We start from the raw sequence: 27,025 nt of genomic DNA, 5'->3' as shown, positions 1-27,025 counted from the left end.
AAGTACGGATCATCTTACTTTAATACAACAAATAAAATAACATTTAGGAAGTGAAAATAATAAAAATATTCATTAATTATGGCCATTCCAAAGTTTTCTGAAGCAGTTCGTTATACGATTAGAGCCCACGTGTTTTATTCAGCCGTGGTTGCGTCGCGAATCAAAAGACCTTGACCTGATTAGAACTACTATCGGCATGCACAGTCGGTTAAACGATACAATTAGAACACCTGCTTTTTCGCATCAAACAATCGAGTTTATTGAAATCTATTCGAAACTCGGAAAAGACAGCCTGATGATCTTATCGGAAGAACACTCTCTCTCTCTCGCTCACCTAAGGCCGCGACTTATGGAGAGACGTGGGGAAGACCTTTGCCCAGCAGTGGGATCAAATAGGCTATTAATAATGAGAGCAGGATTGCTGAGGTTGGTCGTCTATCGTGACGTAGTCTGTGAGGTCCACAGACTACGTCACGATATTGTTGGGCACCTCGGGTCAGGGCGTCATCTGAGCCCTCTCAGCGCTTATCCCTATAAGCGCTGAATGAGTAGTACATCAAGCAATGCTGAAGGGGTAAGTACCTGGAAGGGGTCACATCATCATAGTAGTTAGGTACTTAGTCAGTATTGCTATAGGTAGTTCTATCTTATATAAGTTACGTGCTTTAGGTAAGAAAGCATAACCTCAAACGCTTTACTAGCACTAGAATAGGCTGAATAAACAGAACCATGCATATAACAGTAGACCAATTAGCAGTCGTGTTTCAGTACACAATACACATACATATGAACATGAAACAATTTCCATAATAACTACCTTGTGACGTCAGAAGCACTTTGGGTTGAATTTGCTACTGGTGAATTAGACATTACTTACTTGAGCAATATGGTTCTTATGTCATAGTAAGTTATAATAAAGGTAGATGCTGTAGGTACTTTACGTTACTTATACAGAAGCAAGTCCAGCCCTCAGACGTCACATACACAGTTGCGCGTGTTGATAATGTCAATGTGTAGTGTCTGTGTAAAACGAGGTTGTTTGTATGAAATGTCCGGGTGTGACGTAGTGACGAAGATTGAGAAAGGGATCCTCAGATGTTGCGGATATGTAGAGAGACAAGATTTTAATGCGGTTGTAATGTGGTAGAGTTGGAAGAGGCAGGCTAAGGCGTACGGTCACGAGCATTCATATGTATACACTTTGCTACCATGTCACATTAACTTTTTTGTCAAATTGAACTGTAAGTCTCACTAAATGTCAAATATGTTAGTGTGACAGAGTCCTAAAGTGAGTAATATTGCTCATGACTGTACATATCAGTTATCAGATCCAGGATGTTTTAAAGGAAGGCCAGGTCAAGTACTCTAAGCCGAGCATGCATGCAGACTTTGATAGGGGTTGAAGAAGCGGAAGTGATGTCTCAGCATCTTAGTAAGTGGAATTTCGTGGCTTACCTCAACGGCAAATAGGCGTGATGTTATGTGTGTAATGTTCGAAACTCTATAATAACAAGTTGACCAGTAACCTTTCCTGGAAATCACCATTGCATGCTAGTGCCCTCGAGCCTCGAGGTCGAGGCTAAGGCGATAAGGGAGGGAATGTATGTACCTCGACCTCTCGAGGCCTTAATCAAGAACTTTATGATTATGTAGGCACTTTTATGAATGCTGAAAATTGTATTTACGAGTGTATGACATAGCTCATGGTGACCGTTTTGACATAATACAGTACAGCAATTGACTACTTGACAGTCTTCGGATAAGTATTTTAAAAAATACAAACGCTTATTTTAAGTATACCTTAACAATTAAATTTTTACAACAAGATACTTTTCTTCATTAACTTCTCGCGCGAAACGGTTGGTCACGTGACATTTTGCCCAGTAACTTGGCGTCACTTCAAGTGACTTGAAACCTGACAAATAGTTTTTACCCGACTGCGGCGAAGCAAAAAGGAGGATTATGTGTTTGGTGTAAATTGACTAGGTATCATAGGTCACTAATGACTGTTGAGTGTGGAAACTTAATTATTTGTTCTTTTCCATATTCAAATACATTAGCTAGTGAGGAAAATAATTATATATTTTCTCTCAACCAACACCTTTATAACAGAACCTGTCATCATAGTAATATTATTTATTTAGATTTGAATAAGTTTATTCGATATTGTATAATAACGACAGATAGAATATATCTATCTAAGTACTTTAAAAAAATTATATGTTCAGTACTAGTTTTTTATATTACAGACACTTCTGCCAGACCAGGCAGTAAACTTATTGACTGTACTGTCTTTTACAGTACAAAACTTTTTATTGACGGTAGTCAGCCATGTACCACGAATGGTACTTCATCTTTAAACTAGACAATAAGACAAAAGAGAAGCTTGGAATATTAAAACTAGTTCACCAAAATATTCAAGGCTTCTCTGGCAAAGAATTAGACGTAGAATTATTTTTAGAGACATTTTTTATTGACATTTTATGTATTACAGAGCATTGGTTGAAGGATTATGAATTGTTATTCGGTTTTAAAAATTATCATTTCGCTAGCGCTTTCTGTCGAAAGATCAAATTACGTGGTGGCTCCCTTATTTTTATCAGAAATAGTTTAAAATATAAAGAACGCAAAGATATTACTGGACTTTCGATAGAGGGCACTATGGAGATTTCATGTATAGAAACAGAGAAACATATTGTTGTAGCCGTATACAGACCCCCATACAGTGCTAACTTCACAGTTTTTGAATCAGTGATGGAAAATGTACTGAAGGTCATATCTAAAAGTAATAAAGCCATTATAGTGTGTGGAGATTTTAACGTTGATTTATATGAAGTAGATTCAATTACAACTAGATTTCTAAGTTTGTTTACATCTTTTAACCTTGTTAATATATTTATGGAGCCAACTAGAATTACAGAAACAACTGCCTCATGTTTAGATAACGTTTTTTGCAATTGTGACTTTCAAGACAACAGTATCCTTAACTGTTTTAAGTCAGATCACAGTGGGCAGCTGGTCAGTTTTCCAGTACTTAAAAATGTTCAGAAAATTAAATTTCGTACACGACCCATCACTGATACTCGGATAGAGAAATATCGAAATAGTCTTATAAGTAACTTACCTTGTCCAAACTTTGATACAGACAATCCTGACGATTTTTACAGGGATTTCTTTACTATTATCCATAAAGAATTTGAAAATAATTTTCCTCAAAAGGTAGTTACCAACAGTCAATCATTCAAGTTCAGTGACTGGGCTACCGTAGGCATTCGCAAAAGTAGAAATACTCTTTATTCTTTATATGAGGAAAAAACGTATACACACACTGATAGTTTTAAAAGCTACGTCAAAAATTATTCTAAAATATTTCGAAGAGTGTGTTATACAGCCAAACAGATGCATATTAGTAGTAAAATAAAGACCGCGGATAATAAAATAAAGGCAGTTTGGCAAGTAATAAATAGCGAAACAAAGGCTTCGAAACCGCGTGAATTAGAATATAATATAGAATCGAGCACTGGGTTAGTTAAACAAGATAAAGATGTAGCTGAAGTTTTTGATAAATTCTTTACGAACATCCCTGTAAAAACTACAGAATCTCTCAGGTCCTCTCCTGTTCAAGCTGATATATTGTTGAAAAGTAATGTTACTGCTTGCACTGAATTATTTGATTTTAAACGCGTTGATCCGAGTAGTATTGTTAAAGTATTCAAACAGCTGAAACTTAAAACCTCGAAAGATTTATGGGGATTGTCTGTCAAATTGATGAGCTCTGTTATTGATATCTTAGCACCATATCTAGCTTACATTTTTAATATGAGTGTTGAAAATAGCACTTTTCCAAATTTAATGAAAATCAGTAAAGTTATACCTCTTTTTAAATCGGGCACAAAATCAGACCCCACGAATTATAGACCGGTTTCTATTCTACCAGTACTTAGTAAAATTTTCGAGAAAATTATTCTCGACCAACTGCTATGTCATTTTAATTTAAATAACTTACTTCACAGCCAGCAGTTTGGTTTTGCTAAGGGTCGGTCTACAACAGACGCGAGTGTCACATTTGTTCGACACATTTTCGATGCTTGGGAGAAGTCGCAGAATGCCGTAGGAGTATTCTGTGACTTGTCTAAGGCATTCGACTGCGTGGATCACGAGACCTTGCTTTTGAAATTGAGGCACTATGGATTAAATAATGGAGCTCTCAGTTTGTTAAATTCATATCTAGGTGATAGGATACAAAAGGTACAAATCAATAGTACGACTTCTTCGGGCTCTCATGTTCAAATGGGAGTTCCTCAAGGATCCATTTTGGGGCCGTTCCTTTTTTTAGTGTACATAAATGATTTACCTTATGTAGTACAGAACCAAGCTGACATTGTACTGTTCGCGGATGATACTTCTCTTATATTTAAAATCGATAGAAAGTTAGAGGAACTTGACGAAGCAAACAGCGCTGTGTCGCAGGTTCTAAGCTGGTTTACAGTAAATAACCTAGTTCTAAATGCTAAGAAAACGAAGTGTATTAAATTTGTTCTACCAAACGTAAAGAAAGTAAATAATAACATTAAAATTAACGACGAGAAACTAGATTTTGTTGAACACACCGTTTTCTTAGGAATTACTGTAGATTCAAAACTTCAATGGGGCCCACATATTGTATCACTAGCGGGCAAGCTAAGTTCAGCAGCATATGCCGTCAGAAGAATCCGACAACTCACAGATGTACCCACTGCTAGACTTGTCTACTTCAGCTACTTCCACAGCATAATGTCTTACGGTATTTTATTGTGGGGTCGAGCCGCTGATGTAGAAACTATTTTCATTATTCAAAAAAGGGCAGTTCGCGCTATTTATAATCTGCGTTGTCGGGACTCTTTAAGGGAGCTGTTTAAAGAAATAAATATACTGACGGTCGCAAGTCAATATATTTATGAAAACATTATGTATGTGCGTAAAAATGTATCTCTCCTTCCGAGAAACTGTGAAAGGCATACTTACAATACAAGGAATAAAAATAAAATTGTTGTTCAAAATTCTAGATTAAGTAAATTAAATTCATCTTTTTTGGGGTTATGTATACGTTTTTACAATAAAATACCAGATAATATTTTAAATTTGTCAGAGAACAAATTTAAAGCTCACGTGAAGCTTACTTTATGTAAAAAAGCCTATTATAAGATTAATGATTACCTAAATGATAAAAATGTCTGGTATTGAATGTGTTCCTCTAGTTATTAAATAACTTGTAATGTACCCTCATTGATTTAAAAGATGTGTTGCTGTTGCAGTTTCTTGTCATTTCTTCTCCTCAGCCATAACACCTTGCGAAATGACGTAAATTCAAAAATGTTACATTGACCTTCAACAAGTTTATCCATGATAATTACGTTGAATAAATGATTCTGATTCTGATTCTGATTCTGATTCTGATTCTGATTCTGGCATACAATTATGGGCTATCGCTAGCAAAACCGATATACAGTGTCTACAGAGAGGCCAAAACGCAATTTTAAAGACCATTGCATGCGCTCCCTGGTTTATCCGCAACTCAGAGATCCATAAACACCTAGAATTGCCAACAATTGCAAAAGAAATTGAAAAGCACAATAAAAGGCATATGGAACGGTTGAACAACCATCCAAATCCCTTAGCAACCATGCTGTTGGAAACCAGCAGTAGGGTGAAGAGGCTCAAGAGAATGGATGTTCTTGGGCACAAAAGAAATGGAAGTTAGTGACATTGGTTGCTTTACTTCAAACAAACCAATAACAATGCATCAAATCTGATAAAAGTCTTGCGACTGATTGCAGATAAAAAGAACGGAAAGAAAAATGTGTTTGACCGCTATGTATGTGTGTATGCACATCTCCTCCAACCTAATTTCTAAGCCAACTGTTAGAATTTAACAGATGAGGTGTAAGAAGCGTCTTAATTGTCCGGTGGTTATAGGCTATGTGACGTTATGCTAAAGCCCTCTAAAGGACATAAATTGAGGACGAAAAGTATTGTCTTGGGTATCAAATAAAATGTACATAAAAGTAGCTTTTACTCCCGGGTTCCCTTGTGTTTACGCGATAATTACGTTGAATTGATAACACAACTGCTCAGACATGTTCCGGATAGGTTTATCTCCAAATCTTTAAAATCACGGATTGGAAAGTTTAAAAACTAATACCCGACTACGGAAAATCACACTCTAAAAACTATGAAACAAGAAAATACTCGTAGTTAGTATTTTATGTGTTCCGAATACGAGTAGTGATGTTTAGAAGATAACCATGGTCGTAGGTATGCCAATTTATCCGTAAATTTTGCTTACGAGCTCTCTCTAGGTAGCGTCTGTCATTTTGTTTATACAGTTCACACCCGTATTCCCTAATGGGGTAAACAGAGCGATCAGCCCATCGCTCATAATGTTCCATCATGTTTGAAAGGAAATTCCTCTGTCTATTTTTACGATATGTCCGGTAAGAGCTGAAGTCGCTGTGTGACTTCATCACTTCCAAGCATTAATAAACCAGCAGCATAACAAAGCATCACTCCCCAGAGGGTTAGGCAGAGGTGTAGACATAGAATTGAAATTAAGAGAAGTCGCCTAAAGCCTAAACGACGAAGTGACAAAGAAGTTTTAATTAACGAACTTCGTTGAGTTTTCATTTCCGTGATGGAATGAACTTGTCAGGCCTGATATTATCATTATTACGTAACAGTCTTGCCAGGGTTCCCCTTCCGATTGAATGAACTTATTTATTTATCTAACCAGGCATACAAGGTCAGGTCAACTATATCACTAATGAATTAATTGAGGAATTTGATGAGAATAGTTAAAATGATCGGTTGATTGAGGACATTGACATAAAAACAATAAATGTATTTTAAAGGTACTTATGAGAAAAAGTAGCTTTCTCATAGCTGTTACAGAAATCTACGTCTGAAGTTACGTTCGTTTACGTTTCGGCTTGGGTTTAAGTGACAGTGACAGGTGATATCGAGATGTCAAAAGTTTCAGGTCCGTTCGAGGTCCGGTTGCGATTCAGTCGACATTTTACTACCGCAATTGGAGCCCAACATTGGTACGAATGAATAGTCTATAATTTATGTTACGTTATGTGTAACAAGCTGAGTTATATGTCTACAAAGTTCTTTAAAAGTAGACAAGTGACGATAAGAAACTTTGGCAAGTTTTCTGTTCCATTTGCGTAGGTAAGTGCTTTCAGCTGATTCGGTCTTTTCTAAATGGGGTAAAAAAAATGTCTATGTGATCCTGTGGTACACTGGCTTGTTTCTCAAACGGGGAGCGCCACTTCGAACCCCGATACCGAACTTGCACCAATGAGTTATTAATTTCCACTAATATACTTAGTTGCTTCGACGGCGATAACTCATCAGCTTTCTCGTTGTATCTAGCAGAAAGCTCGGTGTAGTGTGGGTACTTAGTTGCCATAGAGGCAGCCAATCAGCTCGCGACACCAAACACTTCAGGTCCCCGATACCGACCCCGCCGGCGTGGTCGACGATTTCCCTCATTCAACGCTTATCGCTATCGACCCACTAGGGTCGATTAATTCTTTCAAATATTTTTCCTCTCAGACGACGCCCTGAGCCGAGGTTCGCGCCCAACTGGGCACCCTCAGGCCTGTTGTTTTAAATGTTGTACCGGGTGAGAGCCTTCAGCGCTCCCCATTTGTCCGGCCAAGTAGTTAATGCCATCTGCGGCAAATCTACAATAAGTCACGTCAAAAAAAAAAAAAAAGGTACTTAGTTCAGCTTGCGATGGATATACCTCTGACTACCTCATTGGGATATAGTTATGAGCTTATGTTGCCAATACACATACTTACTACTAATATTGTTATTAAACGTTGTCCGTGGCCCCATGGTTAAGCGTTGGGCGATCCGGATTTCCTGAGTACGATTTCCGGTAGGGACACGTCTATTAAAAATCTTTGGTAGAATGTCCCTAATTTGCCAGGATATTACAGGCTCAAATCACCTGATTTTTAAGAATGAGATGATTCCGTGCTTTGTAAAATGTTATGTAAAATAAAACCATGTCTTACTTACGAGGTCTCACGAGAATAGCATGGAGTGGTAGAGTTTAGGGATAACAGGGCAAATACTTCGACAGCCCTTGTCATATACCTACATATGACCTTCCCATTTCCCAAAGGAGTAGGCATAGAACACGGAATGCCACTTACCACGATCATGTCTACCATTCGATTCTTTTATTCTCGTCAAAATCTTCACACATGCTCATTGGTTTACAGAACTCTTGACTCTGGCCTTTCTTTAAAACATCATCATAATAATAAAACAATTTAATAACTATGAGTAAATACAGGCAGAAGCAATATTATATTCCCGCTTTAGAACTCTGTCGTAATAACATGACATGGTACTAAAGTGTATACTCATTAGTCGTATACTATTTATGGCTACAAGATAGTTGATTCCTTCGGTTGCTCCTTTTAAATTAGAATATGGTAATTTCCAACTAGTTAAATCAGTTACTTTTTGCTATACGTCAATTGTGAATTAAGCTGTAAGCTCCCCAAACAAAATAAAATAAAATAAATAAAATACTATGTTTTTTTTATGAAAAAGCAACCTGTGACGTCATAGAAAAATGTGACAAAATGTCGCACTTATTATTACATATTCCATTATTAAAACACATAAAAAAGTTAAATAGAAAAAAGAACACGTTCTTGTCACCTTTACATCTATCTTTATTTAGTGCTTAATCAGAATTTCATAATTTATCTTTGACCTAGGAAACTACCCAATTAGTTCAATAATAATTTCCATATTCAATAGTTATTTAAATTGCGGATGAACAGAACAGAGACTGAGCAAAATGGCAACTATTGAGCGATGTTGCGAAATTAGAATTTCCAGACGGGTCTGATAAAATAGGTCTTAGTTCAAGGTGAGCTTCGTGCCAAGTACGAAACTAACTGGTCTACATCATCTAGTCATTATAATTAAGGGATCTTACAGAGGTCATCTATCGTGTTGGTTATGAGGTGGATTTAAAACCTCATCAAAGCCTGGGTTATTATTCAGCTGTCAAACTCCCCTGACAGTAAGTTGTAACTGGGACCAACGGCTTAACGTGCCTTCCGAAACACGGATCTTCTTGACCTAACCAAATCAGGACTCACAAAGAGATTTTTGTGATATGTCCCCACCGGGATTCGGACGCGGGACCTCCGGATCGTGAGCCTAACGCTCAACTACAGGACCACGGATTTATTAGTAAGATCATGTAATATTTTCTCATATATTATCCATATCTTGTAAGTAATTATAGCTAAGAGCGCTTCCAGACCCCGATCTAGATGGACCTGTCAAATCTTCGGATTAGGTAAGCGGACCCTGTGAAAAACGGAATTACGCTAGGGAGATGATGAGCAAAAACCCTGGAGCCAGCTAACTATATCTAAATTATACCAACGTTTAGCTAGATCGATTGCATGATCTAATGAAATTGACATCGATTTGGCTTCAGTTCCCCTGTTTCAATACAATTTGTTTAATCATGTTTCAGCTAGATAGATGGCTTTCCAATGCAATTACTTTGACTTTAAATTCACCTCGAACATGGAATACTGACATTAAATACAAGTACGGTTAATGGTTTTTGTTTGGAATCTTTAACTAATTTAAAATTGCTTGTAAGTAACTGAATTTTCAATGAGCTCATTGCTAGTTTAGCCATCTTTATCTGTCCATGCATTCATACATCAATTATGTATTTATGTACTTATTCATTATATCAGGCAACTAGTAACAACGGTTAAGGAACAGGTAAGTATACAGTGGTGCTAATTCCTGTAAATACCATATAATTTTATTTTAAGTTATATCTGTCATTTTCTTATCCGCCGAAAAGGAAAGGGACGGGTAATCGACAAGCATAAAATTTATGGAACACACGTCAATTTTAAGCACAAATCTAAACCAACCGTCTAAAAATTTTACATCCGTCAATAACCCGACACAGTTAAGTAGACAGCACGTCAAACGGATTGCATACCAGCGACGTACCTTTTTGATTCGCCCGGGTTATTCATTCATTTACTCATTCTTCCTAAAATTAAGAGCTGTGAATCATCCGTCCCTTTCCTTTTCGACGGTTATGAAAATGACGGATATAACTTAAAATAAAATTAGGCGATGTTTGCAGGAATCGGGGCCAATATAAGTATACTCACACTAAATTGAAGTTTCCGCCTGCACAAAGTTTACACGTACCTATTACTGCGTTGCCCTGATATTGCATGCTAGAATACCTAAAAGTATGGGTTTAGGTAATAAAATTCCGGCTAGAGTGATAAACAGCCTCCGAGGTCCAGTGGTTGAGCGTTGGGCTCACGATCCAGAGGTCCCGGGTTCGAATCCCGGTGGGGACAAATCACAAAAATCACTTTGTGATCCCTAGTTTGCTTAGGACATTACAGGCTGATCACCTGATTGTCCAAAAAGTAAAAAGATCCGTGCTTCCGAAGACACGTTAACCCGTTGGTCCCGGTTATTACTTACTGATGTAAGTACGTAGTCGTTACATGAGTCATGTCAGGGGCCTATAGCGGCTCAGTAATAACCCTGACACAAGGGTTAATGGGGTTGGTAATTCACCTTACAATCCACACGATAGAAGTAGGTAACGTGTTACTGTTGAACTCAACAATCGACAGGTAAGTAATTGAATTTGCGTTTCTTCTAATACGTACTCGTAGGTATACATTAGCTTACACGGTCTAGCGTAGTATCCACTTAATGTTTCTTTAGAACTGTACATACATATCTTAAGGACATAGGGTGTAACGAAAACTTTGATGAGTGATTCAGACCATGATTCTGAGTTGATATCAAGCGGATTTTTCCGCCGCAAAGGTATTGACCGGACCTTATTAATGACATTGGATTTAAAATGATAGTTCATCGAATAGCGGCTCGATCCTACCCGCTGTTTAGAACGGTGAGTACCTCTACGTCGTATTCTCTTTCAATACAATGACTCATTTCATTTTATAGACATATTCAATTTATCTAGTTCTAAATTTAAAAAATCTATTATTCAAGCCCTGAGCTAATTTATTTTTTGTTTAATTTGTAACATAACTTTTCTCAGCACACTAGACGACATTGTAAATTAATACGTGGATAATGTGGTTGATTGTAGTACTTATGTGAAAATATCCTACACGTATTATTAACATATCATGTATTTGTTTATTATCCCATGAAAATAAATATGGAACTGAAACATAGATACATACATAAACTCACGCCTATTTCCCACCGGGGTAATCAGAGACTATGGAACTCCATTTGCTTCGATCCTGACACACTCCTCTTGCTTCCTCCACATTTATTTATCGTTTCATATACGCACGCCGGTCCAGGGTATGTAACTGGAAATAATTTAAAAAAACATAAAAAAATATGAATTTTTCGAGAGGCAATTCCACGTGTTATCAACTTAGAATCATGGTCTAAATCATCCCCCTCAGTGTTCGTTATGGTGTCACTAACAGTTTGTATGGTTGTACTTGTATGGTTACCTGTAACTACTAAGTAGTACAGGGTGTAAGTGACATCGTAACAAATACTGAGGGTGATGATTTACCTCATTATTTTGATTTAGGTATAATATCAAGTGGAATTTTTCATCGCATCAAATTGAAAATAATTAAAAAAAAACAAATAAAAATTATTTTGCGACTTGATATCAACTCAGAATCATGGTCTGGATCGTTCCCCTCAGTATACGGCGCGATCTCACTAACACTCTGTGTACTAGACACATTACTTGATACTAGATAGATAATTGTTCATAGCTTATTGTATGAATGTAAATACTGACCACTTAACAAATGTTATGCTTAATTTGCTATGTCCTAGTAGGGCGTCACAATGTACCTACTATATCCTGTATACCACCTATGTAAAACTGTGACTTGCGATAAATGATTATGATTACTTCTGTAGTAGAAACGCGGCGTCGTGTGACGAGTCGAGGAACGATAAGCATTTTAATACTTTAATACTTAAATCAGCAGGTCCAGATCGTCTACCAGCATTATTTCTTATTAATTGTGCTATGAGCTTAGTTGTCCCTATCGTACTATTGTTTAAGAGGTCGTTTGCTGAGTGTTCCGTTCCAAAAATTTGGAAGTCGGCATATATTACTCCGGTCCTCAAAAAAGGCTCTAGGACTGATGTTAGTAATTATAGACCTATCTCTAAATTATGTATTCTGTCAAAATTGCTCGAAAAGGTTGTTCATGGCCAAGTGTACGCCGCATTAAAAAACCTTTTTAATAGTGCCCAACATGGTTTTCTTCAACGCAAGTCTACTGTGTCGAATCTTGTTCTCTTTAATGACTATATCACTGAAGCTATGGATAACGGATGTCAAGTTGATGTAGTTTATACTGATTACAGTAAGGCTTTTGACAGAATTGATCATAACATATTAATTTCAAAATTATTTAACTGTGGTATTAGGGGGGATTTACTCAGATGGTTTACTTCCTACGTTGAGAATCGATCTCAGGCTGTTGTCATTAACAATTATATGTCAGGGTGGGTTAATATTCCCAGTGGGGTTCCCCAAGGATCTCTGCTTGGTCCTTTATTATTTAATATTTTTGTTAATGATATCAGCAATTGTTTCTCTTTCTCAAAATTGCTGTGTTTTGCGGATGACATGAAAGTTTTCGCTAAAATTAAATCCGAAGATGATGCCTGCGCACTTCAGTCGGATCTTGTGCGCCTGGACGAATACTGTCGGGCTAACAAATTAGATTTAAACCCTTCTAAATGTTTTGTTGTTACTTTTTCACGTAAACATATTAATGTCGTAACGTCCTACTCGTTGGGAGGACATACATTAGTAAAGAGACCTGACATGAGAGATTTGGGTGTAGTTCACGATACTAAGCTGAAATTCGATGCACATATTGATAATATAGTAAAGAATGCTACGAAAGCTCTGGGTTTCATTATGCGTACTTCTTCTTGTTTTGTGCGTGCAAAAACGTTCAAAATTCTTTATTGTGCTTTTGTACGAAGCAAGTTAGAATACGCATCTCAAATTTGGAATCCCAGGTATCAAGTATATATTGACCGTATTGAATCCATACAGAAAAAATTCATCAAATTCTTATGCTATAAATTAAGGAAACCTTATAGTTCCTCGTCTTACTATAGTATTTGTAAGCAGCATCACCTTTTACCTCTTAAAGCGAGACGTGATATTGCGGACATAGCTTATTTGCTGAGGCTAACTAATGGGTCCGTTGACTGCCCGGAACTGCTTAGCAAGCTTTCATTTAGTGTTCCCACTCGATCCTGTAGATTTTACACACCGATGTCATTGCCTTCAGCATCCACTAATTACCGGCAGGATTGTTTTCTATGGCGTGCATGTAGAAGCTTAAATGACGCAAATAAATACCTGGATCTTGATATCTTTAATTGTAGTTTGCTTACAGTTAAGCGTAATTTGGCGAAAGAGTGTTGGTTGGGGACGTCATGACGTTGATTCTTCGTTGTTTTGTTTACTGCAGACATTTTTCTTTTCTTTCGTCTTATTTTTAAATAGTTTATTTTAATTCAGCATGTTTTATTCTGGCACGGTATAATGAATTGTTAGTTATTATTTTTTACATATTATTATTATTATTTTTCTTTTTTTTTTTTGTATCATTTGTTTTTAATACGTTTAGTGCTTAAGCTTGTTTACCTTATTTCTAGTGTGTGTGTGTAGTGTAGTGTTGTGTAATTATTATTATTATTTTATGTTTTTTCTATAAGTTTTCAATAAGTTTAGTGCTTATGCTTGTTCACCTTACTTGTATTTAGTATTGTATAATTAATGCTATCAGACTGATTTTGTACTATGTCTATTTGTGGAAACCTATAATTGGCTCCCCTGCATCGTATGTATTTTTATATGTATATTGTTTAAAGTAGCTGTTGGTTTTCCGAAAATAAATAAATAAATAAATAAATAAATAAATAAATGTTAAAACATAAGTAAAACACAGGTTAAAAAGAAAAGGTGCTTCAACCGGTTATATTTCTTTCTACAAAGACATCAAGTGAATGTCATAGTGATTTACACTTATTAGTCCCGGCTACTAGCCGTAAAACACCTCCATTTAAAAACTACATAGGTATAGAAATTTTCTGTTATATGTACAGTGATTTATTTATATTAAGTAGCTCTGTAGCTATAAGATACACTACAAAACTATGTTAGTACGTAGTCGTTATAAATGAGTCATGTCAGGGGCCTTTGGCGGCTCAATAGTAACCCTGACACCAGGGTTGATGAGGTTAGTAATTCGCCTCAAAAACCCACACGATAGAAGAAGAAGAAGACTATGTGACTCTCACACGACATACCTACTACCGACGTGGTTGACGGTAAAGAGGTCGGCAGCAATGTCCCGATCGCAGTGACTTGTACGCGCGTTATGCGAAAATCATCAAATTCAAATTCAAAAATATCTTTATTCAATAGGTAACATAGTTAAATTTTGAATCGTCAATTTTTACATAACGAACGTCTCATCCGCCTAAAACTACTGCAGCTTCACACAACCTGTATAGCCGGGGAAAAGAAGCTGCAAGAAAAACCTCGGCACAGGGCCGTTGTGGGCCGTTCTTTAAAAAAATAAAGATAAAAAATTGTTATAAAATTGAGTAATTTAGCTGCCTAATATCAGTCTTATTGTAGATTTTCCTAGGACGGCTTTCACTTCTTGGCGGGAACATTATCAGTCGAACACACAGACCTCGTATAATATATAGACAACCAATCTCAGTAAAAAAGTGTCCGCGGCGCTTCTTGTCACAAGTGACGGCGTGTAAGGACACTGTACCTACAACCGATATTGCACTTTAATTTGAGGGAACGAACTTATACTAGTATATACATAACTTGTTTACAACACGGTTAGGACGCTTTTTTAGAAAATCTCCTTAGCCAATGTGGGTCTATTTGTTTATAGGATGTCTTTGGTCGAACCTTTATAAAAACTCGTTCCCCTCAGCCCTCCAATCGTAAAAACAAAACTGAACTTTATAAAGAAAGCATAAAGTTCCACTTTTATGTCTTGTTTCGTTTTCGCTTCTTACCTATAAGGGATTTAGTAAGTAAAATATTTTCGTTATGAAAAATGTACATTTCATGGGAAAATCGCGTGTTGAGCGGCTATATGGCTCACCAAGGTGACTTGACTGACTCGACGCTACACATTATGCAAAACATTTTAAACATTCACATTCTATCAGCCAATTTCTAACAAAGAATGTTTAATAAAGCCGTGTGAGACCAGCTAACATACGCAACGATCGAACCGATAAGTTGGTTTTTTTTTCTTTAACATGCGTGGCACGTGATTTTTTACGATTTTGAACGACATGACTTATTTGGGTTCACATATTAGCACCAATCAACAATACGACACAATTATGTCGTCAGAATCGATACAATGATCGTGACAAAATTCGTTACGATGTCACTAAAACTGTGTATATTCAGTGAAGTCATGTCCATCAGAGTAAATTAGAACAAAGCGAGGAAAAATGGAATTAATTATAGTTAATTTATTTTCCGCAAAGTGGTCACAGGGATAATTATTTACGAGCACGGAGATGTGAAAATCAGGATAATGTCAAAGCCTTAAAAAACTCGTTATAGCCGTGTGAGGACCTACCTCGTGCGTGCGAGTGGTCCCCATTCGGGTGAGGTACCTACATCAAGCTCGCTCCTAGCTCGTATACATGTATCGTATCCATCGATTTCTTTGTAATTGAAATCTACGGGACAATAGCCTTTTCTTGTCACAATGAGAATGTATTTCGAATATATCTTCAGATACGAGGTTGTTTTAGGCGATTTAGAGACGATGTAGTAGACCGTAAAGGGTGTCCGGAAGCGGCATACGATTTTTGTGAAAGTGAAGTGGTTTGCATGTATTTTTGAATCTGACATGTATTTTTGCAAATGACTGCAGGACAGAGATATATTACATCGCTTAGTATGAAAGAGACGAGAGATATGTAATATGGAATCCGTGATAGCTGATAGCCTGTTGTTAGACTGAAAGTTATCAGTTTTGCCCTGTTTGGATAACGTGTGATTTGCATCGTAGTGTCACGGGTTCGAATCCCGGCTGGGGCTTTTTTTAAAGATGGGTTTGCTCTTGACTTCAGTCTTCCACGAGGAGAAGGAGAGATCGGCGGTGGAACGAGCTTACCCAGAAACTCACACACACGCGACGGAACGCAGCAAGCTACAATACAATACAATACAAATACACTTTATTGCACCAAAATAAAAAAAGAAATAATTACAAAAAGTATCTTAACTAAGTACATGGCAAATGGCGGCCTTATCGCTTAAAGCGCCAAGCCACATTGATGCGAAGGCCGCAAGCTACTAAAAACTATAAACTGTAACTCTTTCTCTTTTGCTTTAAACTCTAGACCACTGAATTCGACTTAATGAGTTTGAATTCATGTTTGGATTTAGATAAGTGATATCACGGTCGTGGTTTCCAGGATTTGTGTCAGGTTAATGGCAATATGCTTGCCCTCTATTACACGGGATTTAAACATAGCTGGCGAGGAGTGGGTATGCATACCGTACACCTCTGCCTACCCTTCAGGGAACAGGCGTGATGCTATGATGTTTTATGTAAACAGGGTAAATATAGAGCAAAAAAAACGAAAACCTATCTTTATAGTCACAGTCCGGAAAGAAGCAAAACTTCAATCAACGGTCGCAAACACGAAATATCATCGTACGAACAACACAGGTGGTCCGCGATAGTTTGTCGTCGAAGTATTACCTGTTATTACCCACGCGATTCACCCCTGTAATTGGAGTTGGGACTTTGTAATTGACGATATCGGTGTACCAAAGTGGGCGTTCCGATACGATGCGGTTTATCGAACTTGTATCGGAATAGGAATAGAGGGAAAATTGTCTGACTCACTGGCCAATTGATTAATTGTTGTTGTTAGACTGAAAGTCATCAGTTTTGTAATTAATTATGCGGATTGAGGGACTTTCCTGGATACGGACGGCGCTGTACAGATTTGCCCTCTTTAACCTTCTAATTTCATGGATAACAGACCTGAGCAACTTTTATGACTTGATGATGACCTAATGGTGATCCTCGTTATTACATCCAGGCACAACACATATTCCATTCGGCGTCATAGTCTAGGCATTATGCTGAGGTGTAACCGTTTCGGGATACATTCACAATTGTATTATTTTGTTTTAATATATGAAAACAATAAGTAGGTATGTCGAATAAATATATTTTTTCCCTTTCTTTATTTCACTCATAACAACACAACACACACAACAAACACAACAGCACAATTCATCTTTCACTTATTCTGGTTAAAATAAAGAGAAGCAATATAGGTAGCAAATCCAAATCACTTGCTCTATTTTAGAGTTACCTACGTTTTAAAAAACGCTTAGGTAAACCAGCATGACACAATATTTTACAATGTGACAAATGCGTAGACATCAATTTGAGAGACACAAAAAGCAAGACAAATATCGTACCTACTGAAAATTCGGAGAAAAACATTACAAGTCAGGAAAACTGTCTCGAATAAAATGTGCCATTTGTAAAACAAGTCTCAAAGAATACGTTCAAAGAATTCTCAAAAAATAAAGGATGTTTGATAGTCCGCAAACTGGAGAAAAGGAAAAATGAAAAATTGTTCCTCTACAATTCGCTACAGAATGTAAACGACGCATAATACAATACTTATTTCCAAGTTTTATACCTACTAAACTAAACGCGAGTTTCTGAGTTTCTATTCATTACCCGTTTCCACTAACTTTCTTTTCCTGGCCTAGTTTGGAACTTATTAAATAGTTACCTACCTACATACTAAAAGCACATCTCGAGTACTTTATACAAAAAAACCTCGTTTGCCACAGACACTACACATTGACGTTGTCGTACTCGCACATCTGTACGTCGTCTGACGCTATACGATTGAAGACTAAAGCAAGACGTAGTATTATTCCTTATTCTATGACTAAGTTTTTTTTTGGCCTGACTTATTGTAGATTTGCCGCAAATGGCATTAACTACTTGACCGGACAAAGCTAAACTAAGACCGAGTGAGGCAAAACCTAGCTCAGCCCATGGTCGGAAGCGGAGAGTTTCCGTTATATACGTAGTAGGTATTATTCCATGCTGAAAGTAAATTAATATTACTAATTAAAAATTAAGTCTTCTCTCGTGTAGGTTGTAACGTCAATAACCGACCTCATCAACCCTAGTATCGGGGTTACTACCCAGCCGCCATGAGCCCTAGACATCGCTCAAACGATTACATAGTACTCACTTAGATAAACAATAGCGACGGCTGACTGCTTAACGTGCCCATCGAAGCACGGATCATCTTACTTTCCGACAAATGGGGGATGAGCCAGCAATGTCCTAACCAAACTGTGAATCACAAAGTGATTTTGGTGATATGTCCCCACTGGGGTTTTAACACGGGACCTCCGGATCGAGAGTCCAACGCTCAACCACTGGACCACAGAGGCCACTAGAATTAAGTAAGTACCTAAATATAATAATTTTGCGCTAAAAGTTGGTAGATACGAAACTGTAGCAGTACTTTAGTGAACCACTGCTGTACCATAGTATTAAAATTAAAATACTCAATCTTTTTTGTATACTTACTTAAGTAGAAAAACTCGGTGACAAGAGATGGGAAAATAAAAATAGGTTGTTCTTGTTTTATTGTAAATTTGCCCTACCATTCCCTACTGAGTAAAACCAGGGGTGCCGACTCTGTCTATTTCCATTATAATTGCGTCTCATTTTCTCTGTCTGGTCAGATTTCTAGAAAATTCGATTCCAAGCACGAACTTTCTTGAAACGCTTCTTTTAATGTCGCGTCTTTTATTTGTAAAGTAAAAAGTCTTTTAGGTGTAAAACCTAGATGCTCCGTGCCATATCTCGTTGGAAAAGTATCTACTTATTATATATTTTATAGCTGAAATACTTTCTCGCGCGACAAGATAAAACAGCTTTTATAATCCTGAGAGATTTACGGTTGCTTTGATAAGGGATACATTGGTTTGGTGTATTGGATACGATTTATTTTTCTGAATAAAAAAGTGGGTATCTTCGCGTATATAACGAAGAACTATTAAAGAGGTAATATTCTACTGCAGTTGGGACATTTGTCGGTAAGGATACATATCACAAAAATCACTATTACTTGCCGATCACCTGACTGTCTGAAAGTACGATGATCCGTGCTTTGGTCCCGGGTACTACTGCATGTCAGGGGCTTATGGCGGCTCAATAATAGCCCTGATGGGTTGCTGAGGTTGGTCATCTACCTCACAACCCACACAATTCATGAAGACGTCACGACCCCCGGTAGTGATATGATATGTCCAAGTTTCAAGCTTTACCTTAGCCACCTTCTCATCGAGCAACCACTGCAGGGCGGTGTTGGAGGCGTTGGCCAGGGCGGCCAGCGCCGCGTGTTCCCACACCACATGTTCCCAGTGGTCTGTCATGATGGCCGCGCAGAGCATCGCCGTTGAACAGCTGCAATGAAAGGATATATGTTATCAAAACGAATGATTCCCTAACTGTTCCAAATATAAACCTCTCAGACGACGCTTGTATTCCCGACATTAAAACAGGCATAAAGCAAACGCGCGCGGTGCGCATACTATATAGGTACCTATAATACAGGGTGTTAGTGACATCGTAACGAAAACTTTGAGGGATGATTCAGGCCATTATTCGGAATTGATTGATATCTACTCGTTTTCTGGTTTTGAATTATTTTCAGTTCCATACTTTTGCGACGGAAAATTCCACTTGATATCAACTCAGAATCATAGTCTGAATCATCCCCCTCAGTATTCGTTATGATGTCATTAGCATCCTGTATAACGTACCTATACAAAAAAAGATATTAAGGATTACAAAAATGCTATCTAAGGACCTTTGCCTATTTGTTTGATAGTTCACAAACTGGGAAGTTTTGTTTTTTTTTTTTAAAAACATAATTCTTATTCTTCGCATCTTTTCTGTATTCATTTATAACTTACTTGTCAATTAACTGGTACTTTTACCACTAGACACTATCATTTCATTAATCACCGCCCATTACCCATGTGCTACATTATTCACAATGTAATAACGTGTAATTTTCTCGCTTATACACGATTTGTGTGTTGACAGTACACAAAGTTACTAGGTATCAAATCGACCGCCTTGGATTTTAAAAACCATTGGAAATTTGTAAAGTAATTGCCTTGGGAATTGAAGGCAATCGTTGTTTTGGAGTTTTTAAAACTATTAATGATTATAGCACCAAAAGGTCGTTCGTCAAAAGGCATTAACAGGTGTTAGTGACATCGTAACGAATACTGAGGGGATGATTCAGATCATGATTCTGAGTTGATATCAAGTGGTATTTTGCATCTAAAATACGTGTTTTTTTTTTAATTATTTTAAATTTTATACTTCTACGATAGAAAATTCCACTTAATATTAACTCAGAATAATGAGCTGAATCATCCCCCTCAGTATTTGTTACGATGTCACTTGCAAACCGTTCAAGTACGTGCACGTAGCGTAGCGAATACTGAGAGGGATGATTCAGACTATGATTCTGAGTTGATATCAAGTGGAAGTTCCTGTCGGAACATTCACGAGTAGTGTTTTTAAAATGATTTTCAAGTTCATACATTTGCGACGGAAAATTCCACTTGATGGCAACTCAGAATCATGGTCTGAATCATCCTTCGAAGTTTTCGTTACGGTGTCACTAACACCATGTAAGTATATGCCAGTTAGTACACACTTTTACAAGTCCTATAGTAATATGAAATCAAGAACTGTATTACTCGTATCCAAATTCGGCCAAGTAATGTGTTTGTTTGCAGGATAATCCATGGTACCTACCTACTAGAATTGACACGCAATTTTCCATTATAATTTTCATTAAATTAAAGAGGCGAGTTCGTTGTCAAAGTTTGATTTGAATGTCAAATGTTGTGGTAGGTGACATGGGTCGACCTTGATTGTCATTTGGGATTGCTTTCTTTCTTAGGGTAGGTAAGTCTTATTTAGAAAGCATAAATTCGATGAGGCGACAGTGGACTGAACTGATACATTTTGAAGAATACAAGAAGCGACGATGAATTTCGATTTCAACGTTTATGTTGGAGGTGAAGTTAATAGTTCTAGTGTTAGTTAACATTATTGCAATATTAAAAAAAAACTTCTTATTTGGACACAATTTTTGGGACATAATTTAAGTATCAGACGGCTATATGCAGTCAAAAACGTACCTGCTTAATATAGATAATATTATTATAGATTCCACTCTATACCATTGGTCAGAACTAACATAACCAGACGAATGATCATAAAACCAATGTGTAAGTATAGCAAGTTCTGTCAAAAAAGTTAATCTGCATCAACGTGTTGACGTGTTAAGGTATTTATTCAAATTCAAATTTCAAATTTAAATAAGTATGTTTATTTCAGAAATTAACACAATTAAAAGCTAGTGTTCTCTTAATAATTTATAAATAAGAGCTGGGTTTCGGCCTTAGTGCAGTGCTCAAAAAATTAACTCTGGGCACATGCCGCTACAATTTTCAGGAGCCTGTTTCATCAGGACTGCGGATTTTCTTCACTAATGAACGTTTATTTTTTTTAATGTCTATGTAGTAAGTATACATAGCTACTATTTATGTACAGAATAAAAGTTAATTAGTTTGGACCGGGGGGCGTATATCGCACACGTCATGCACCATAGTGAATTAATGACCTGCCTAGGTGACAATGTCGGATCGAGTGAACTAGCACATTTCAGGTGAAACATACATATTTACTAAAATATACCTTACCATAATCTAAAGAAACTATAATAAATAATAGACTATACACACACATACAAAACAAGTATTGAAACAAATAAAATACATCATACTCTATTATGCTCTGATGGAAGCAGGTAAAGAGTTTCCATAAAAGCACAGTTTGCATACTCACATTTAATTACGAGCATTTACTTTATATGTGATATTAAGTAGCATTTGTAGGGTCAAATTATATTCACCACTTGGGCCGCAGATGGCGTTGGCCACTTGACGGAGGATTTTTACAGCACCAAAATATTATAATTCAAACGGCGAGTACATAGATATCCATCTTTGGACTTCGTATCAACAGTGGCTGCAAGTTGTCTTTGATTACTTGTGGCTCTGCCCACCCCATTAGGGATTACGGGCGTGAGTTTATGTATGTATGTATGTATATGTACAATGGTATTATATCTATTGAAAGTATTATGTGGCCTCACATGACAATGTTATTGAAACAACGGAAGACATAACATGGCGTTATGGTCGTAATAAACTTTGCTACCGCCTCAGCATCGCTGTTTACATTTACTGCTTTACTAAAGACGGGAAAATAAACCCGGCGTACTCCCGTTTTATTCTGTAATGACATAAAAATTAACATAACAGAAGCTCCCCCCGGTGCTCGGTCCGGTGGCGTTTCCCCGGTGGGAAATAGGCGTGAGTTTATGTACCTATGTATGTGTAACAGAAACTCACGAGTATATTTCCAATTGGCAAGATGAACTGAGTACCCACACGTCACCAAGCTTTCTATTGGACCTTCGTGATAGGTGGTGAGCTGTATCGCCATCTATAATTGTTGAACCAACTATGCTACAGAGCTATTTATCACAAGATAACATGTCACTTACAAGTGTCTTTAAAATCCTACGCATATAGGCGAATATGTTCCTCACCATAGCAATTCAAAATTAGAAAATTCTCCATATGAATTTTCACAGGGAAAACCGTCCGTCCGTAATTTTATTTCCACGTCTCAATCGCTCTTTATCCTGTCCAAATCTTTGCACCTTCGTATAAAGCCACCTTAAGTTAAGATTTACAGTGTTTAGACTCGTAAAGGGCAAGGAATGTCTTCCAATTTTGCGAGGAAACCATAAGGAACCCTCAGGAAATCTTAAGGTAACTCGACCCTGACGGTCGACGTATTCAATCTAGATGGGCTCAGCACAAATCTACCAAGCTAGACCTTTATCAAACTGAATAGACAAAGGAGAGGTAAATTCTGTGTCAAATATGCAGGGTTTTATTGAGACAGATAGGGAGCTCTGAGTAGGGCATAGTTGTTAATAAATGGCCAATGAGGTAATGCTATACTTATTATTGATAACAGATTATTTTCTAGACTAGAGAATATACACATTTTAGTGCTAATCGTACATTTATTTATTTATGACATTAATTTCGCCAAGCAGAAGACTGGACTAAGTCAATTAAGCTGATTAAGTACGAGTATATTAGTTGTGATACGAAACACAGCTTGTCGCGTCTGTGGTTTAGTAGGATCTGCAGCGATAACATGCGCAAAGTGATAAAATTATCGATTGATTCAATAAATTTTATCAAATCGATGTTTGTTTTGTCCCTAACATGTGTGCCACGTGATTTTGTTCGATTTTTACAGAACGACATGTTTTATTTAGATTCACATATTAGCACCGAACCCGACCGGAGGAGCTCGGTGGCGCAGCGGTAAACGCGCTCGGTCTGCGATTGTTGAAGTTAAGCAACTTTCGCAAAGGCCGGTCATAGGATGGGTGACCTCAAAAAAAAAAGTTTTCATCTCGAGCTCCTCCGTGCTTCGGAAGGCACGTTAAGCCGTTGGTCCCGGCTGCGTTAGCAGTCGTTAATAACCATCGATCCGCACTGGGCCCGCGTGATGGTTTAAGGCCCGATCTCCCTATCCATCCATAGGGAAGGCCCGTGCTCCAGCAGTGGGGACGTTAATGGGCTGATGATGATGATTAGCACCGATCGACAATACTATATTATCAGAATCGACCGTGACAAAATCTTATCATATTGCGCATGTTAACACTACAGGAGATGCTAAACTAGCCTTAACACCCACCTTTATTTTATTTATTTATTTATTTATTTATGGTCACCAACAGAGTTAACAACAATAAATACATTACAAGTTACTTATACATAAACAAGAGTTTATTGGAGCAGCGTGGTGCAATATGCTTCATATTATGCCCTCCGGTTGATAGAATGGAGGTCTGTGCACAGCAGTAGGACGCTTAGGCTATTGGTATCAAGACGGTTTCAGGCGGGAAGCGGGCGTACGAAAGCATTCCAAATTCGAAACTTAAACAAAACCGGAGACAATGTTCCGGGCAACAACAAATCACGATTTCGTAATATACAGTGGGTCCCGTCGCAGACGAACTGGCGCCTGCAATATCGATGTAAAGGGTGGTTTCATGACCGCAGGGTTCATTGTTAATATGAATACTTATTTATAACTTCTGACCCTTAGATGACTTGTAGGGGACAAGTTCTATGAATAAATGCCTGGTGTTTTATATTATGTTTCTCTAGTCTATATACATCGTCACTGAAAATCTCGTAAGTGCCTTTAAAAAACTTATTGATAATATGTAAATTTCGTTAACAAAATCTCGATTTAATTAAATTAATTTCATTTCGGGTAAAAATTGAGACTACAATTCTTTACCTAGATTGAAACTAACAAGCTATTGTGAGATTTTGTTAAAAAAGTCACATCCAAATGTGATTTTGTTTGTTACTTAACATACTTATAACATATATTCAATGGCTTTATCTTTGATCTGTTGATCTTCTTCTTCTATCGTGTGGGTTGTGAGGTGGAGTACCAACCTCATCAACCCTAGTGTCAGGGTTAATATTGAGCCGCCAAAGGCCCCTGACATGGCTCATGTAACGACTACTTACTTACATCAGTAAGTAGTAACCAGGACCAACGGCTTAACGTGCCTTCGGAAGCACGGATCATCTTTCTTTCAGACAATCAGGTGATCAGCCTGTAACGTATTAAACAAATTTGGGACCACAAAGTTATTTTTGTGATATGTCCCCACCGGGAATCGAATCCGGGACCTCCGGATTGTGAGCCCAACGTTCAACCTGAGGTCGTTGACTTGTTATTAACATAGTGAAAATATATCTTAAATCTCTTAAATACCAATACAGACTAAAACCATTCACACAATTCGGTGTTACATTAACTGTAGTCAAAGATACAGCCCTCAAATAGATAATGAACTAAGCCGGTATACTTACTTCAAAGTAACGGTTGGGTAGTAGACATATTGATCTGATAGGTAAATGAACTAGTATTTAGGTGAACTAGATATTATTAAACAAGGTAATTACTATTTCATGTCATGCATAACGCCCATACCCTCGTCAAGTGTCAAGAAAGTGTACTCTATTTTATTTTACATAGGTAAACTCATGTGTGGAAATATTTTAAGCCAAGCAAAGTCATTCTGATATGAATTATACCCATTTCAGAGTGATTAATTGACACGCCAAGAGCTGAATTTAATCTATAACGAGAGTACCTATCTTTACTGCAGCAGTGTAACATAAAGTTCGCAGCTGAAGCTGACCATTTATTGTTTGTCGTGATTCTTCTTCTTCTTCTATCGTGTGGGTTTGTGATGTGAATTACCAACCTCATCAACCCTGCTGTCAGGGTTATTATTGAGCCGCCAAAGGCCCCTGACATGGCTCATGTAACGACTACTTACTTACATCAGTAAGTAGTAACCGGGATCAACGGCTTAACGTGCCTTCCGAAGCACGGATCATCTTACTTTTTGGACAATAATGTGATCAGCCTGTAATGTTCTAACCAAACTAGGGGTCACAAAGTGATTTTTGTGATATGTCCCCACTGGGATTCGAACCCGGGACCTCCGGATCGTGAGCCCAACGCTAAACCACTGGACCACGGAGGCCGTGATTTATTGTAGTGGGCGAAAATTCTCGTAGACCGGAAGTGAAGAAAATTATAGAATAAGTTTCGATTCAACTTACTATCTACAGAAAATCGACAGGTATGGACGTAAATGACATACTTTCCTCCTTTTTTTTTTTATCTGACATTGCCGCATATGGCTTTAACTGCTTGTCTGGACAAACGATGCTCTCACCCGGTACAAAATTTAAGACAACAGGCCTGACGGTGCCCAGAGTATAAAATCAGAAAGAATTAATCGACCCTATGAGGTCGATAGCGATAAGCGCTGAATGAGGGAAATCGGTATCGGAGTTCTGAAGCTGACGAGGAACCATATGGTGACAGCTGAACAACTCAATGCCTGTATGATAATCCATCATGTTAGAAAGGATACACCCCGTCTATAGTCGATTCATAGCTACAAAAGGTACATAAACCTTATTACCTACTTCGGGTTCAGTTATTGTTTGCACAATATGGCGTTAAGTACTTTTGAAAAGCTTTCAAAACAGCTTTTAAAGCTTCGGGACCAACTTGAGAGCGGCGCACTAATGAGATTGTGGTTGGAAGGTTATAGAATATTTGCTTTGAGCAAATATTACCACACTTCTCGACTCTGCGCAATCTCCAGCCAATAAGAAAGAAAAAAAAAAAGATTTATTGTGAAACTGTACAAATATTTGTTCACGTGACTTATTGTAGATTTTCCGCAAATGGCATTAAATACTTGGCCGGATAAATGGGGAGCGCTGAGGGCGCTGAGGGAAGGTGAGCAGTTAATCGACCCTAGACCCTAGGGTCGATAGCGATAAGCGCTGAATGAGGGAAATCGTCGACCACGCCGGTGAGGTCGCGAGCTGATTGGCCGCCTCTATGGCTAGAGTAATCAGGTTGACGGGATAAAACTGTGCAAAATACCAGGTCTTATTATATAAAAAAAAATCTCTCCGACTTCGCATCAAAAGTAGCTGCAAGTTGTCTTCTGTGGGCGTACGTATGTACGTAGGTATGAACGCCACCTATATTTACGATCCTCTAAAAAGTGCCGTCCTTATACCTGCTATTAGAATCGTTTTGAATTCATATAC

At 37.6% G+C, this 27,025-nt stretch overlaps 1 protein-coding gene across 1 annotated transcript in view; it reads right to left on the bottom strand.

The window, feature by feature from the left end:
• The window catches only part of LOC126368785 (uncharacterized), a 55,415-nt gene that overhangs the window by 17,080 nt on the left and 11,310 nt on the right, over positions 1 to 27,025 (bottom strand). The window contains exon 3 of the mRNA XM_050012938.1: positions 19,502 to 19,640. Coding sequence (XP_049868895.1) covers positions 19,502 to 19,640 — 139 coding nt within the window. The remainder of the gene's footprint in view (positions 1 to 19,501; positions 19,641 to 27,025) is intronic.

Source organism: Pectinophora gossypiella, chromosome 8 (assembly GCF_024362695.1).
Source record: "Pectinophora gossypiella chromosome 8, ilPecGoss1.1, whole genome shotgun sequence".
Taxonomy (NCBI): domain Eukaryota; kingdom Metazoa; phylum Arthropoda; class Insecta; order Lepidoptera; family Gelechiidae; genus Pectinophora; species Pectinophora gossypiella.
Note: the sequence above shows the minus strand (reverse complement) of the source record. Positions and strands in the feature narration are given on the sequence as shown.